The sequence below is a fragment of the Tasmannia lanceolata genome, unplaced genomic scaffold (assembly GCF_043159265.1).
Source record: "Tasmannia lanceolata isolate RefF3 unplaced genomic scaffold, GAP_Taslan_0.1 ptg000006l, whole genome shotgun sequence".
Classification (NCBI taxonomy): domain Eukaryota; kingdom Viridiplantae; phylum Streptophyta; class Magnoliopsida; order Canellales; family Winteraceae; genus Tasmannia; species Tasmannia lanceolata.
This window is the reverse complement of record NW_027518683.1, coordinates 7,633,789-7,651,514: the sequence shown is the minus strand read 5'-3', so window position 1 is coordinate 7,651,514 and position 17,726 is coordinate 7,633,789. Positions and strand designations below refer to the sequence as shown.

The 17,726-nt window shown below is 38.8% G+C and overlaps 1 protein-coding gene across 2 annotated transcripts; it reads left to right on the top strand.

Annotated features, from left to right (window-relative positions):
• Positions 1 to 717: 717 nt before the first annotated feature.
• LOC143879507 (homogentisate phytyltransferase 1, chloroplastic-like) lies at positions 718 to 13,399 on the top strand. Of its 2 annotated transcripts, none has more exons than XM_077381934.1 (13): positions 718 to 813; positions 2,839 to 3,131; positions 3,254 to 3,334; positions 3,415 to 3,489; positions 7,483 to 7,566; positions 7,900 to 7,989; positions 8,541 to 8,642; positions 8,904 to 8,999; positions 9,604 to 9,675; positions 9,775 to 9,870; positions 12,151 to 12,255; positions 12,383 to 12,429; positions 12,995 to 13,399. In XM_077381934.1, exons 1-12 carry the CDS (start codon positions 750 to 752, stop codon positions 12,422 to 12,424), a joined length of 1,200 nt encoding a protein of 399 aa, XP_077238049.1. In that variant the 5' UTR covers positions 718 to 749; the 3' UTR covers positions 12,425 to 12,429; positions 12,995 to 13,399. The 2 variants fall into 2 exon arrangements, with proteins under 2 accessions (XP_077238049.1, XP_077238047.1); XM_077381932.1 differs by having other exon boundaries at positions 12,383 to 12,437; positions 12,996 to 13,399.
• The last annotated feature ends 4,327 nt before the right edge of the window (positions 13,400 to 17,726 follow it).

The following is a 17,726-nucleotide window of genomic DNA, read 5'->3' as shown; positions in this document are numbered from 1 at the left end:
AGTGGCTGTATTTAAGTCCTTGCACATCGATATTCTATACGGACCTTGGCTTAACCAAGGGTCAATCCTAGGGTTTGTTAAGCCATTGGTTGGGAGTTGGGACAAACGACCTCTGGTTTACATAAGGTTGAGCCATAGTTAACTCACTCTAGCTTTGTGAATGGATGGTGAAGTGAAGTGATGGATCATAAATTTGAGGATTTAAGGAAATGGATTGATCAGATAGATGGGGTTAGGCAGACCCCTACCAGATATATTATATTAAAACTGAGAAGAAACAGATACAGCAAAGAAAAAAAGGAGAGAGCAACCCCCAAACACAGAGACGGGAAAAGAAGCCCGAATGGGAAAGCACAGAAAAGGGCGTTGAATAAATGGCCCTTGCCGTTGCTTTGGTTGCCACTCCTACACGGCGTTGAATAAACTTGTGTTCTACGTATTTGTCTTCTGCTCTGATTGGGAAAGAAAAAAAAATATCTTGAGGGGAAATATTTTAGCATGATATTTTTTAAGATCGGGTGTTTTAAGGTGCCCGACCTAGGGCTTCCCCTTGACATTTTATCCAACAGTTGCCCACTTTGTAAGAGACTGCTGTTGGATCAAATATCAAGGGCGGTGCTTTTATCTTACCACCTACTTTTGAAGTCAATGCTCTGGGGGCGTCATGCTATATATAAATAATTCATCCACACAAATAGCACGCACTCGTTTGCTTATCTTATTGCTTTTCTGCTTTTCCTTTTATTAGCATGGCGACGTTTCTTCCCTTTCCTTCTGCACACACTGCAAGACACCTAACAAAATTCAGTGCTGGTATATACTCCCTTTGCATTTTCCATGTCCTATACATGATTTTACTTTGTGATAATTCTCTCTCTATCCAAAACATGTCAGACCACAGAGAGAGAGAGAGAGAGAGAGATTTACGTGGCTGGTATATACTAGTCTGCCTTTGAATTTATCGCCTCCCATGTTTGGTGCCAAAATTGTTTTACCCGACCCGCATCTACCTGACCCGACCCGAAAAGAGCTTGGGTTGGGTTCATGTTTCTTGGCTTTCGGTTCGAGCCGGGTTTACGATCCAAAAGCCCGCATCAATCTCGGGTCGAGCCGGGTTTGAAGGGGCCCGACCCGACCCGAGTTACTTAAGTTATAGTATTTTTTTTTTCTAAAACTTTGTTACTTTGAAAGTGAAAACTTAAAAGTACAACTCACGCACACACGCAATCACATGGACTCTTTCCATCTTCTGTTTGTTTCCCCCCTTTAGCTCTAGGGTTTCAAGTTTCAACTACATAGTTAATGCACTAAATAGTTTGTTGTTTATCTCATATGAGTATAATCATTTTCATTTGGTAATGCATCAATTTATTCTCTTTGGACTAGTTATTAGTTAATGCACTAAAGAGTTTGCCATGCTCAAGTTTTTTCTACATCTATGAGTTGAGTTGCCTTGCCAAACAAGAGTTTTCCTTAAAAAAATGCATCAAAGTAAAAAAAAACCCGACCCGACCCGAGATATTTTTGGGGTTGGGTTGGGCTCTTCAAAACCCAACCCGCCCGACCAGAGTTGCAGCCCTAGTATTTATGCACTGTCCTTCCTCTGATTCAACTCGGAAAAAGAGGAGGAGAGGGGGGAAATCAAAATACTATGAAAAATGGTGGGCCCCGCCCTTGCTATGCATGAGCTAAAAAAATCAATGAAAAATTATATTATTCCATGGTAAAAAAATTCAAGCTTCAGCAGTATTACAATTTTCCTTGAAAGAGAGAGAAAATTTTGTTTGTTAGAAAACAATTTCCAATAGAAATTTTATATGTATTCATAAATTCCCAATAAAAATTTCCATAAAAAAAGAAATGACAAAAGGAAAAGAGAAAAGATTTCCTACACCCTAATGTAGATAACTAGATAAGTTCTCTAGGCTTAAAATACAATGGGGGCCACACTGTTTGGGTGATCCAAAGCATTCATTTGATGGGCCCCCATATAGATAGGCTGTGCCCAAAAAACAGCTCCGCAGGATCATCCCAACCCTATGATTTGTGGAGGTAAAAATGGACGTGTATAAACCTTCATATATCTGTCCATTTTTTGCCTCCATAGTTCAAGGGGTTTGGATGATCCCTATGGAGCTGATTTTTTGGGCACATCTTATCTATGTGATGGCCCATCAAATGAATGCTTTGGACCACCCAAACAGTGTGGCCCCATTGTATTTTAAGCAATGCATATGTTTGGGAAGAGATAGAGGGCCCGAACCCATTAAACTTGAGGTGTAAAATGGTAGCTAGGCCACCCCCCATGCATGGGTTTGGCGTAGAGATGGTGGGTTTTGCTCCATCAAAACCTGAGGTGTAAAATGGTAAGCCCTGTAAATAAAAACATGAGGTGTAAAATGGTCGGCCCCCATCCCCCCAACTATAAAATGAGGTGTAAAATGGCAGGCCCCACCTTATGCATGGGTTTGGGTGGAGATGGTTGGCCCATTTCGGCCCACCACATCAAAATAAGAGGTGTCAAATGGTGGGCCCCCATCCCCTCAATTATAAAATGAGGTGTAAAATGGCGGGCCCCACCTTATGCATGGGTTTGGGTGGAGATGGTTGGCCCATTTCGGCCCACCAAATCAAAATAAGAGGTGTCAAATGGTGGGCCCCAGCCATGTTATATATGGTTGTAGCATATACTAACTGAAATCCTAGAGGAAAAAGTCTTCTTATAAAAAATTTCTTGAAAAGAAAACGAATGACGATGGAAAGAAACATGGTTAGTATATATTATACATAGATAGATAGATGAGGTGAGACTCATGTTTTATAGGTTGTATTCAATAGGTTGTGTTGCGCCTTTTGAAATGCCAAAGGATCAAAGGCATCACTGTTGGAGCAAATGCAATCTCAACCAATTCATTAGTGGAGATCATTGTATTGGTTTCTCTATTTCATCCAGAAATCTAGATCCTAAGAAGTCCACACTTCAACAAAGAAAATTTCGTCTTTACGCTGCAGTAGAGCATGCAAATGTAGCTGAACCTGAGGATTTCAATTCAAAAGATTGGCGGAATAGTGCTTCCAAGAAGTTAAGTGCCATCTACGTGTTTACGAGGCCTTATGCATTAAAAGCGACTGTAAGTCTCTGTTCATTAACATCTCTAAATGATAATTTTAATGGGATCCATTTTAGGTATGATGTCTCGAAATATAATTATGGTTCCTTTGGCCTACAAAATATTTTTCTTTCTTGACTCAGATCCTCAGCGCGATAACAATTTCTCTTCTTCCAGTTGAAACCATGGCTGATTTGTCATTGTTTCTTATGGGTTTGGTGAAGGTAATGTGATTGAGTTATGCATCGACATATAATTCTTAGGTTTTTTTTCATCTTTAACACCATCAATTTCATTATTCCAGGGATTGGTACCAGTAACTTTGATGCACATTTATTCTGTGGGGTTAAATCAAGTTTATGACATCGAAATAGACAAGGTGGATTTCTTCACCCATGTTTGGAGAAGTAGTCTTTTCTATGTGAAGGCAACTAAAATTAAAAACAATAATACAGCAATATGGAACAGACTGATTTATGTGGAAACCCTTTTAAGATGAATAAAAAATGCTGGACTAAGACTGAATCGTCAAATCAACCGTGAAAATACAATGTTTCCATGCTTTTGTTATGTAGCTCAAGTATCACACACCTTTAAAAAATTTCATTCTTCTACCAAAATCCTAAGCCCACGTCATAAGGCACGTCAAAATCTCACAAAAACTTATGTTGGATTGCTTTCTCCTCTCAAAAATAAGATTCACTTCTAAATGGCATCTCGGGCCGTATAAACCCATCCAACCCATACTTTTCAAAAAGTATGGTACGGCCCACTCCATAGGACAACCCAAACCGTCCATTTGTTGGGCCACAACACACATAGTACGTGCCAAACAATCATTTCCATAGGATGATCCTAATGCTCCGACCTATGGAAATTTCCATACTATAGATCGGACAGTTAGGATCATCCTATGGAAATGATTTTGGAGGCACGTACTATTTGTGTTGTGGCCCAATAAATGGACGGTTTGGATCGTCCTATGGAGTGGGCTGTACCGTACTTTTTGGAAAATATGGATTTATACGGCCACAAATCATATATAATCTCTGTAAAACTCAACTTTCCCACATTCTCGAAGGACAAGTTTGGCAACCTCAAAAAAAATACTCTGGCAAAGGTCTCGGCAAGGTAAATAGGGGTGCGACTCTGGTTGATTTTTGGGAATTCGGGTTGAGCTTTTACCAAAAAATAGGGTGGGGATCAGGTTGATTCCAATTCATTTTTTAGCAAAAGCTCAACCCAACCCAAGTTGCACCCAAGGTTGGATAATGTTGGTAAAGTTGCCTTATTTCCCACCACATGGTGGGAACGCAAACATCAAATAAAGAAAGTTTTTAGGTTTTCTAAAAACCTAGATATAAAAGTCCAACCTTCTTGCGTGAATAGGTGTTACAGCAAGAGGGATTTTTAGCGTGAGAGGCTTGGGGTGTCTCGGCTACCTCAACGAGAGAGAGAGAGAGAGAGAGAGAGAGAGAGAGAGAGAGAGAGAGAGAGAGAGAGAGAGAGAGAGAGAGAAGAATAAGAAGAAGAAGAAGAAGAAGAGAGGGTTTTTTCTTTCGGTTGTCTTCTTGGGGTTTTCTCTTAGGTTTTCTCTTAGGTTTCTCTTGTGTAAGATCTTGGTTGAGTGAAGTAAGGAAAGGGTTCCGGGTTTGTGGGTTTGAGTTTAATCCGTTGTAATTCTTGTTTATTGTTTTTCTCATAGTGGAAGATCGTGTTTTCGCCCGTAGATGTAGGCTTGGCCGAACCACGTAAAATCTCGATGTTCATCTTATGCCTTGTTACTTGTTTTGTTTCCTACTTTTTCGTTTATTTGCGCACGATCAGATCAGATTTGCTCGGCAGAGTTTCTTGACAAATGGTATCAGAGCTGTGGTTGGAGCGATCGTCGAAGCAAGGTGGAGTGATAATGGGTGTTGTGGTTGGATTGCGGCCAGAGCGATCATTGGTGGCAGAAAGGTTTTCTAAGAAAGATTCTCATTCGAGGTGGACCGCTACACTGAGAAGCGCAGAGTAATCTGATATGGCGGTAAAATCGAGTTCTACCCAATTCACCATCAACAAGTTTGATGAAAATGATAGTTTCACCCTATGACAGATAAGGGTGAAGGACATCTTAGTTCACCAGAGATTGGCTAAGGCGTTGAAGGGAAATGATGGGAATCCAGAGAAGATGACGAATGGCGAGTGGGAAGACATTGAGTCGAAGGCGGTCAGCACGATTCGACTATGTCTGGCAAATAATGTTATGTTTGATGTTATAAAAGAAGAAGATGCACCTAAGTTCCGCTAGAAATTAGAAAAGCTTTTCATGTCAAAAAGCTTGGCCAACCAATTGTATTTGAAGTGGCATTTGTACAAGCTAAAGATGCAGGAAGGTAAGAGTCTTTTGGAACACATGGCTGTGTTCAATGAGATTGGATCAGCTCCACAAGGTTGATAAAAAGTTGAAGGAAGAAGACAGGACCCTTTTGCTTCTTACTTCGCTTCTTTATTCGAATGACAACTTGATAACGACTTTATTATATGATAAGGACACAATAAAGTTAGAGGAAGTCACAATATTGCTCTTGTCGAATGAGATGCGGAAGAAATATGTTCGTGATGAGAGTCAAGAGCATGGGTTGGTTGTTCAAGGTGAGAATCAAAGAGGAAGGTCATCTGACAGGGGATCAGGAAAAGACAGGTCAAGATCCAAGGTCAGAGGAAAGGGCACACAATGTTATCGTTGCAAGAAATATGACTACATCAAGCGAGATTGCCCAAAACTAGCTGACCAGGCGGACAACGATGCTATGAATATTGTGGTAGTGGTAACGGTTGAGCAGAGTGAAGAGGTTGGAGATATTCTCACAGTCTCCACAAGTAATCACACTTCTCATGATGAGTGGATTCTTGATTCAGGATACTTTGTTCATGTATGCTCCAGGAGGGAATATTTTGATAAATTCTAAAAGACAAGGGCATGTGTAGTGTCCTTGGGTGACGGGTGTACTTGTGACGTCACGAGATTTGGAACGGTGAAGATCAAGATGTTCGATGGAGTGGTTCGTACTTTAGGTGGTGTGACGTATGTCCTAAAGATTCGAACGAATCTAGTATTGTTTGGCCGGTTGGACTCCAGGGGTTGCATGTTTTCAGCTGCATGTGAAGTTATGAAAATCACACGTGGCTGTATGGTTCTGATGAAAGGAGAGAAGTATGGGGGAGTTAAGATCCCTCTTTAGGGTTAACTAGGCGAGTCAATGAGTTGGCAACTACACATGTGTATTGATCGTATTGATCGAATCGGGAAAAGTCAGAATCAGGGTGATTCGAGGGTGTTTAGCTTGCACTTTAGAAGGCCAATGGTGGTTTACGACGACAGCGGACTGGTGGCGACATCAACGGAAAATCTTCAGATGACTGAAAAATAAGCAAAGGTGGAGATTGTTGAGACGGTTGCCTTATTTCCCACCACTCGGTGGGAAGGCAAAACTCAATAAAGAAAGTTTTTAGGTTTTCTAAAAACGTAGATATAAAAGTCCAAACTTCTTGCTTGAATAGGTGTTACAGTAAGAAGGTTTTTTGGAGTGTGTCGGTTGCGTCAAGGAAAGTGTGTGTGTGTGTGTGTGTGTGTGTGTGTGTGAGAGAGAGAGAGAGAGAGAGAGAGAGAGAGAGAGAGAGAGAGAGAGAGAGAAGAAGAAGAAGAAGAAGAAGAAGAAGAAGAAGAAGAAGAAGAAGAAGAAGAAGAAGAGATGGTTTTTTCTTTAGGTTTTCATCTTGCGGTTTTCTCTTTGGTTTTTCTCTCGGATTTGAGTGAAGCAAGGAAAGGGTTGCGGGTTTGTGGGGATGGGTTTAATCCATTGTAATCCTTGTATATTGCTCTTCTCATAGTGGAAGACTGTGTTTCTCGCCCATAGGTGTAGGATTGGCCTAACCACGTAAATCTTGGTGTTCATCTTGAGGCTTGCGTTTATTTGTGCTTTTGGGTTTGATTTGTGCACGAACGGATTGATTTACCCGTGGATTTTCTCAACAGATAACCCCTTTGTTAGTTAAAATTATTTCAGATAAAATTTTCTAATCTTTTTTCTAGCTGAAATAATACTTACTTTAGAAAAGGCTTTAGCAAAACTTGAAAAATCCTTTTCCAAGGAAAAAAAATCTCCGGAAAAACTTATTGTCGTTGCCAAATATGCCCAGTGTCCCACCTTTTTTAGTTACTCGTCAAAAAGGAAAACTTCACTTTTATGCATCGCCATTTCCACTTTGTTGTACAAAACAAATATGAAATTCAAACTCATGAGGCTAATCCAATCCATTCTTGGAAGACAAATATTATAATGATATAATATTAATTTTAACAATATTTGATTGTGTTTTGTTTCAGATTAACAAGCCATACCTTCCACTGGCTTCTGGAGAACTTTCAGAGGCAGAAGTAATATCACTTACAATTGGCTCTGCCGCTACGGTATTTCATCCTTTGATATGTTACTTTGGATCACAAGTTTCAATTGGTGATATTAAATCTATTAGGAGTTGAACTTATTTTGTAAGTGAAACTTTGTTTAGTAGGCTCTTAGATGGGATTGCAGAACAAACTTTGTCACTGCATGCTATAAATGATATGGGCCTAAAACAAGTCTTGGCAGCTGTAGGATTTCTAGCATCTTTGTTCATAATTGAGATATGCAACACCTGCTACTTGCTCTGCCCAACAGACTTATAGTAACTTAAATTTTATTCTGTAGTGTCTAAAGTTATGATTCTTGATGTGCTCTCTGATATCATTCATTCACTGCAGAGTTTCGCGATGGCCTTGATGTTTCAGTCCCAACCTCTTATTTGGGGCCTTCTTGCCTTTTTCTCTGTCACAAGCGCATATTCTGTCAACGTAAGATCACTTTTTTTCCTCAATGTTACAATTACAAAAGAAGATAAACAGTTATAAGATCCCACCCAATTTGCTATCATTTTGGTCAATCTCTTTCCTAATGGTTTAAGAAATTTTTTGCATAGATGAGATCCAGGACAGAGTTGCAGGATCCGCCATCTCTTTTCACCATAGAAGTAGGTGGGCTAATAGTGATGCGGTAGACTAGCTAGGGAGGGTGTCTCTAGGGTGGATGTGGAAATCATTAATTTTCTTTCCCATCTCCATTTTTATTGTCTTTTATTGATCTTCTGCATCACTATAGTGCCTGAGTCCTTATAAGCCCACGACAGTCATTCACTTTTCCATGCCCGGGTCCTTATAATCCCATCCACATCCGTTCACTTTTCTGATGTGGGATCTTTGCTTTCGCGTGGAACCCCCAACAGATTTCAACAGTTAGTGACTAGATTAACCAATGAATTTAGAAATTATCACCATTGTAAGTTCTTGCGTTCTTTTATTCTGCAATATATTTTGTTTCATTAATTCGTTCCCATGTTGGTACTCAGCTTCCATTTCTAAGATGGAAACGATCTGCATTGATGGCCGCATTCTACATCCTGTCTGAAAGAACATTTATTTTTCCAATTACATTGTTCTTGCACATGCAGGTACTAACTAGTTTTCATCAATGTAAAACTCTAGGAGTATTTTCCTTTTCATCTATGTGGAGTATTTTCCTTTTCATCTATGTAAAACTCTAGGAGTACTCTCTCTCTCTCTCTCTCTCTCTCTCTCTCTCTCTCTCTCTCTCTCTCTCTCTCTCTCTCTCTCTCTCTCTCTCTCTCCCAGTTACCAATTAAGTTCTCAATCACCTGAGTTCTCAAAGCATCTTCCAGCAATACTTTGATGATTTTTTAATATATTTGCAGACATATGCACTTGGAAAGCCAGCAGTTTTCACAAGACCTTTGGTATTCTACTTGGTATCCATGTTCTTCAACAATGTTGTCATTGCATTGTTCAAGGTAAAAAGCACAACCATATGCATAATTGAATGCTTATTGATATTCATTTACATAGTATGTACTCAATATTTGCAGCTTAATGCTATCCATTGTTTTATCTTGTTATTTTTGAAGGAGTGGGAAGAATTCAGTTGGAATCATATTGTTCGATTTCCCTACAGCATTTTTTTTTGTGCAGCAAGTGATAGATTAAACATTTTTTTTTATGGGTAGTGATAGATTAAACATATCAGATACTTATCATCCTCACTTAATGTAGAGATGTATAAGGCCCTGTTTGTCTTGGATTTTGAGAGCCGATTGTGAGTCCAAAACTGATTATTTTATTTTGATTTCAATAATCAGTTTTTGGACTCACAAATGGTTATCAAAATCCAAAACAAACAGGGCCGAACAGCCTAAGAATGTTGAGAAAATTCTGTTCTTCTAGCCGAATTTGAGTCCAAAACTGATTATTGGACTCAAATTTACGTTTACTTTTGATTCCAACAATCAATTTTTGGATTCACAAATGGTTATCAAAATCCAAAAAAAAACAGGGCCTAACCGCCTAAGAATGTTGATAAAATTCTAATCTTCTATCATATATTCTTATTGAGAGCAGGACATTCCTGACACTGATGGAGATAAAAAGGATGGCGTCAAATCCTTAAGCCTCCTCATCGGTAAAGAACGGGTCAGAAAAGATCTTAAACTCATTCATGTCTCTTAATCAAATAATTAATGTGCTAATGTTTCCATTGCTATTTCATGGTTGGAACTCTTCTTGGAACAGGTGTACTGGTTATGTATTAGCCTCTTGCTAACAGGTTATGGTGTAGCTATGGTGATGGGTGCAATGTTATCCACGATATACACTAAGCTATACATTGTATGCATTTCCTCCCCTTTAATCTCAATAATACATTTGCATGCAATTCCTTATTTTTTTTCTTGAAGCTGGGAAATTGTGATTCACCCTTTTCTATAATGGAAGCCCTGTTCGCTTTCGATTTGATTTTGAAAATTGATCAAGTCCAAAATTGATTGTTTGACTCACCCTTTTCAAAATGTGTGTGGCGCAATGGGTCCATCCCTACCATGATTGTTTTCCTTACCAAAAACAATGCTCCTCACAAAACAATTTTTCTCCAGATATTATTTGTAATCTTATATTTATATGCATTTGAAGTTAAATATGCTTATTTTCAAATAATTTTTCTAATAGAATTTCTAAACAATACATTTATTGGCTTCCAAAAAAAAAGAGACGAGGGTGGGGGGTCTCAAGCGAGTTTATTTACAAATAAGGACTGATTTTGGTAGCATCCGAAGAGGCCCTTATTCATTGATTTCTGATAAAATATTCATAGAGTTTAGGAGAAATATTACTTGACCAAAAAAAAAAAACTTAGGGCCTGGTGTTTCATTTTGGATTTTGAGAATTGATTTTGAGCCCAAAACTAATTGTTGGACTAAAAATTAAACAAGGCCTTAATATTGCTGCCTCTGTTTTTGTTTATATCCATCCCTCTTCTTTGAACTCTTTCACTGGTCGTCACAATTCCTCTAAGAACCAATGAAAAGAAGCCCAAATTGCCTCAAAGGTATATATCCAAAAATAGAAAAAAATGAATGGAAGTGACCACAACAAGGAATGACAATAACCAATTCCTTCTTATCTCATTGAAACATGGACCGATTTGTTAGGTACCTTACTGACATGCCAAAAGATCCAAAGCCAATTGAATGTGTTAGGCAAGGCCCTTTAAACCTGTCTCATACCAGGCTGGGTCCCACCTAGTCTCATACCTAGGCGGGCTCCCACTTAGGACCGTAACGTATCACCACGCTTCCAAATCCGCCGTCCTCAGCGGCCCACTCTGTGACGGTTTTCACTCTGGCCTTTTTTCCAGGTAGCCCTTTCCATAGGCCGCCCTTCCGCGGTGGCCCACTCTGGCAGCTTTCACTCTAGCATTTTTTTTTTTTTACTAGGTAGCTCTTTCCAGGTAGTCTTCTCCACAAGTCGCCCCCTTCCATGACTCGAACATGGGACGTGGTGGCTATTCTGATATCAAATGTTAGGTACCTTACCGATACGCCAAAAGCTCCAGAGCTGATGGAACGAGTTAGGCAAGGCCCTTTAAATCTGTCCCATACCAGGCTGGGTCCCACCCAGTCCCATATCTAGGCGGGGCCCACTTAGGACCGTAACACAATTTAGGAAGGATTTTTATGGTGTTAAACTAGGTTTAAGGTGTGCTAAAAAGGGGTGGTAATATAATGGATGGCTGGGAAAGGGCTGCTTCCGAAGGGAGGCAAACTTGCATAAAATAAATAAAAAAAATTAAGAAGATAGCAAAGGGTTTTGATGGAGAAGACAACATCATCCTTCTAAGGGTTTTGTTAACAAGTGCCCTGAGGGTAAGGTGCATTGAAAATGTAAATGTACACATTGTTTGAGAAAAAAGACTCAAAAGCCATATAAATTTATTATAAATTTACATTTTCAATGCACCATTTATTTGTACATTTACACCTTAACGAGAACTTTTCTCCACCAAAATAAATTTTCATAAATCCATCATTCAAGCCTAAAAGGTTTACAATGAATGGTCATATTTATAAACTTGCACGCATTTCAATTAAAACTACAAAACCAAAAGCCTAAAAACTCTCCACGAGTCCAAGACTCCTAAAACTACTCAACTTTTCTCTCTAACATAAATCTCCTTAATTATCTTTAATTCCAAGTAAAACAAATTCCAAAACTATCTCAAACTTATCCCTAAAATTTCTAACCATACCCAAATGAAATTCGTCCAACTCAAAACCTAATTAAATAAAATTATAAAATTACCAAAAAGAAATGCTAATAAAACTAAAACTCTTTATTCTTTGGATCAACGTGGGCCGTTGATCTCTACATCGTCTCGAACTATTGGCGATCTAGGGTGATCGGCCCGTGGGTACAGTGATCGGGCAATATTTCCAGGTTGATCTACGATCCATGTTACTAACACTTGGTTCGATGGCTCAGTGGTTGATCTAAGGGTCCAAATTGTTCGATCATGTCTTTGAAGCTTTTGAACGGCTGGTGCACTTGCATAAGTGTATTTTCAATACTGTTAGTTTTTTTATTGTTTCTGAAGAGATACGTTGTTGAGTGCAGGTAGTAGGCCATGGCATCCTTGCTTTCCTTCTATGGCAAAGGGCTCAAAACATTGATTTGACGAGTAATAGTGAATCGCATTCCTTTTACTTGTACATTTTTAAGGTAATTGACTAAAAATGAGTAGTTTTTTTTGTCTAGGTTTTAAATTAAAAGGAAATCACAAACGACACTTCCTTATAGATAGAATTTCTAAGGTGATTTCTACCATTTTGTTTCTTTGGCTTTGCAGCTCCAAATTTATCAGTATATTTTCTTCCCCTTTGCGCGTTGACAACACTGGTCAGGTCAGTTACATTCACTATATATACATACACACACACATACATACATAATAGAGTTACATATTCGGGTTCTCATTTAATGCAATGAAATTTTGAGTGGGTAGAAATACAATTCGGGCCCACTTGCCAAAACCATTTATCTGTTGCCCATGTTATGGATGGGTCATGCATCAAAATCCACTCCAATCGGATTTTATTCCTCCGATTTGTAGATTTTTCCTTGATTAATAGAAACTGTTAAAATTCAGTCAACTTAAGAAATTTTACGGCTCTGTTTGGCTGCATCAATTTCCTAAGAAAGAATTTGGACCAGTTTCTCTTTTACTATAAGAGCTCCTACTCAGTCAAGAACTTGCCCAAGCCAAAATTGAGTCTAACTCGAGCACGGTGAGTTTTTTATTGACTTAGTAGGGCCGTAACTGAGTCGACTAGGTTGGTTCGATGAGTGGCCCAAGTGATCATTTAAAAAATTGGCACAAATCAATGAACTAGTGGAAACTCATCCATATATATACAACCAATGCTATTTAGGAACTAACATTTAATTATTTTTGTGTGCAGGCCCACCTTATAGCTAGACGATATGCATTTGGCTTGTTCTATAAAAATAAGGATACTGGCAGACTTGATGTATGTTCTATAAAAGTAAGGCTACTGGCAAACTTACTTTAGGCTACTGGCTTGTTCTATAATGGTGTGACCAGACACGAATATAGGCATATTTACTATAGTTTACGGTGAGAAAATCATGAATATCAGTTATTGGAGTTGTTGTAATCAATATAAATACCTCACAAATGGCAGGAAATGATTTCTAGCCTAAAGTAAGTTTAGAGGTCTATTACAGCACACCTCGAGGTGGATAGGCCAAAGGCCTTGCGCGAGATAGAGTCAATCATCTTGTGCTAGTGATATTTGACTTTCTACCTCTTAATTATGTTATCTGCTTTGTGTACTTCACCCTCTTTCTACTCTCTTTGTTCTCTCGTTCTCCTCACCACGGGTAAGGTTTTAAATTTCGGTTTCAGGTTAGTTTCGACCATCTTGGGTAGGGTCATGCTTACGAATCCTAGATTTTCCTGTAAAAATTAGAGCTGACCCGGCCCGGGATAATTCTCACGTAGGGTAGGGTTTTGGAAAACCCAACCCGCCCGACCGGAGTTGCACCCCTGGCAGAGTGCTTATATGGGATTTGCTAGCGTCCATTGCAAAAATCATTTCGTGGGTGGTCTCTTGCATCTGACAGCAGCCACCTCATGAATGAAGACAGAATCTGCTGAAAAGTGAGCCTCTGTGGCTGCCGTCAGATGTAATAGACCACCAGTGAAATGCCTCGTGCGATGGAAGCTTGCAAATCCCTAATTTTATAAATACAATAAATTAGTAGGCGTGGCCCGTGTAAGTGCTTGGCGCCGTACGAAGCTAGGGTTTTGAGTTCGTTCTAGGCTTCTTTCTCTCTTCTTCTCTGCTTAAGGTTTGGTTGTTTCTAGAATTGAAATGAGAATTTTCGTCTTTTCTCTTCCTCTTTCTTCCCTCATTTTGTTGGAAATTTAGAGAGTGAGACGAGTATTTTGGCAGACCTTTGTTATGATTATTATATTTCTTTGTTTTCTTATGTGAGTAATTTGATCTTGAATCTGATTTGGTGGTTAATATGATTTGGTTCTTTAACTAGGTGATTTTCGTTTCCTTTATTCCCTGCTGCATTAGCCCATGTTTCCCTTGGTTTTGTCCTTTCGAGTATGAGATTTGAATTTCTCTGGCAGTTGCTTTGAAGGTTTGTATCGCATCTGCATTAGGGGTCTATTGGATCTAGGGTAAAAATAATAGGTAACAATCCAGGTCTAGTGGGGTTGAAATTTTCCTCGAAAACATGGAATTTTTTTTTTTAATTGAAAATAGGTTAGCCAAACCAGGGAAACATATTTTTATTTTAAACTTTTCCAAAGATAAAATTTTCTTGCGTCCAAATAACTCCTTAGTTTCCCCACAATTTTTCAATTTGCATGCCTTGTGCTTTTGTCAATGTCTTCTTTGCTTTATGTGTGGAAGCAAGAGAGTGAGTGAATCATATGTTTCTAAATTGCAAACTGACGAGGTATACGTGGAGCAAAGTCCTTACTAGATTTGGTATATCTTGGGTTTTCCCCGCCAGGTTATTTGATATTTTAGTTAGCTTGTCCCATGTTCCTTGGAGGAAGAAAGGAAAAATATCTTTGGGGTGTAATAATGCTAGCCACGGTTTGGGTATTATGGAAGGAGGGAAATGTCTGAGTATTAAGAGGACTAGTAAAAAGTCCCCATTTCATTTTTCACGAAGGTTATTGCTCTAACCATTTCTTCGGCTGGGACACTTCCTTACTTCAGGTTTATCTCGGCATATGATCTATGGCATGGTTGGAGGGAGATCTGATTTTTTTTTAGCAAAGGGAGTCTTTTCCCAAGTTTGGGAACCTCCTGGCCCGGACAGCTAAAGGTTTTTTGTTTTGATTTTTTTTTTTGTGCTAAAGCCTAACTTTGATGGGCCCAGCATGGGGAATCCCATTACAGCAGGGGTAGGCGGCATTCTTAGAGATGAGAGAGAATCGACGAGATAGGCTTTTTCGGGTCCCATTGGGATTGCCTATTCCAAGAGATAGAGGTTAGAAATCATGATTATTGAGTCATCTCTCCTGGAGAGGGTGATAGTGGAAGGTGATTCCCTCAACGTCATATAATTGTTAAAGGGAAGCCTCCCACCCCCTTGGAGATTTGCGTATTGGATGGATGAGATGATAGATCGTATGTTTGATTCTTCCATCGAGTTCTACCATGTAAGACGATCGGCCAATAGCAATGTAGATAGGCTAGCCAATGAAGGGGTTACCAAAGAGAGAGTTTAGTGCTGTTTATTTTATTTTCCCTTGAGGGCTCATTGTTGTTTTTTTTTTTTTTTTGATGTTTTTTTTTATCTTCTTGTTATGAACATCTCGGTCGAGGGTTCTCCACCCTTGCTTTTCCTCATTTCTTAATGAAATTCTTTGGCGGTCATAAAAAAAATTGTCACTCCCTTTATTGATTTCATCATTTTTCAGTGATTCAGTTTGATATCTCTGATTGTTGCTCAGTGTATCAATTGTGACTGTACTAATTACTTAAATTGAGTGGACTTCGTGGCTTGTTTTTCTTTTGTGTTTTACCCTTTTCTTCTTTTGATTCTCAGATTTAATATTTCCAACAGTCCTTGGGGATTTGTACAAACTCGTGTTATGATGGGAGATTTGTGTATTTTCAGTGTAAGGATGTAAGAATCTTGGTTGTGAAACAATTCTGATTTTGTTTCCTAATATGTGTGTGGGAAATTCATAAACATACCTTAAACAGTTCGTTATTTCCAGTTGATAACTGCCTTAGAATAGCAGTTCGTTATTTACAATCCGGAACTCTTAAACAAGTGTTCCGCATGAATTTTGGATGCTTGCTGATCACAACCCCATAATTTGCCATGGTATACCTAAAAATCGTGTGAAGTAAGGGCCGTGATAAATTACAAATTCTCTCCCTTTCACCAGCTATAACTTGACGCTTCAACCATGGTTTGAAATTTCGGTTTCGGCATATATTTTGGACCTAGCCGAAACCGAAATTTCAGCCGAAATCCCAAAATTTCGGTCGAAATTGGGTAAAGACGAAAGAAATGTCGGTTTTTTGGGCCAAAATTTCGATAGTAAAGGAATAAAAAATTAATATTTTGTTTAAAATTTAGCCGAAATTATAGAAATTTTGTACGTTTCTGAAATTTCCAATTTCGGTCATTTTGGTGTTGGTGTTGATTCGGTCGAAATTTCAAACCAACGTAGATGGTTTGAACATATCCAACGTAGGCCTTTGGATGATCCGGTGAGAAGAGGTGACTCATGCCAAATTGATGGAGTAAAAAGAGATAGGGGCAGACCGAAAACAACTTGGGTAGAAACAGTGAGGAAAGACTTGATAGCTAGGAACATAACAGAGAATATGACCTTGGATAGGATAGAATGGAAGAAAACGATCCATGTAGAAGAACCCAACTAGAACTAGGATTAGAGCCGGGTAGATTCCTTTTTACCTTCTTCATGATTTTTTTTGAAATGATTCATTTAGCCGACCCCAACAAATGATATGTTTAAATCTATGGACAAGGTAGGCCCCACCCATACTCATCGGCATGAGATTTTATATAGATTGACTATACTGCCCATACTATAGGATGATCCAAATCGTCCATTTGATGGGGCAACAACGTAAATAGGTTATGCACCCAAAAATCATTTCCATAGGATGATCCTAGCCCTCGATCTATTGAGAGACAGCATATTATGGAAACCTCTATAGATCGGAGGGCTGGGATCATCCTATAGAAATGATTTTTGGGCACAACCTATTTACATTGTGGCTCATCCAATGGACGGTTTGGATGGGCCGTACCATCTATTTTGAAATATACCTAACTACAGGGACTTACACCAAGTAAAATACTCTATTCTATGAACCAGTACTCTCTCTTCTATCTTCGAAGACGAACCCTTAGTGGGGCCCAACAATGAATGGTTTAAATCTTTTTAGAATATGAAAACCATAAAAGTGTATTATTATTATTTTTTTAAATCAATTTGCTTACTTTGCTCGCAGATCCAAACGATTCATTTGTTGTGATTCGACGTAAATAGGCATTGCCCCCAAAAAAAATCTCCCTTGGATGATCCTAACTATTTGATCAGTGGAGATTCATATATGATGTCATCGTAATAATTCGGAGGGTTAGGAACATCGAGATGATTTTGGGGCCACAAACTATTTAGGTTGAATGAATGGTTTGGATTTTTGAACAAAGCGGCCTAATGAAATTCTAAAAAATACAATGAAGCCCACCTTGTTCGAAGATCCAAAGTCCAAACCATCCAGTGGTTGGGAAAATCAGCTCCATGATCCTAACCCTTTAATCTATAGATAAACTATACCATATATATAAATCTCTATCGAAGAGTTAGGATGTACTAATGGAGATGATTTTCATGGTATTTACGTTGGGGCCAACCAACTGAATGGTTTAGATCATTGATCTAGACCCCAATTTATTTGAAAAAAGAAAATGCATTCACCGCCGTGTATACACCATGTAACATATATTTATTAAACAATTCATTTTGACCCCAATATCCAAACCGTTTGTTTAATGGGCCCAATATAAACAGGCCTTCCTCCGAAAATCATCTCCATATAATGATCCTAACTCTGTAGAGGGTGTCGAGGCAGATAGGAGGGTTTGGATCT

Coding starts and splice junctions, on each gene's coding strand:
- LOC143879507 (XM_077381934.1), top strand. CDS start 750: ATGGCGACGTTTCTTCCCTTTCCTTCTGCACACACTGCAAGACACCTA. Junction 7,990..8,540: donor CAAGCGCATATTCTGTCAAC/GTAAGATCACTT, acceptor GTTGGTACTCAG/CTTCCATTTCTAAGATGGAA. Junction 8,643..8,903: donor CATTGTTCTTGCACATGCAG/GTACTAACTAGT, acceptor ATATATTTGCAG/ACATATGCACTTGGAAAGCC.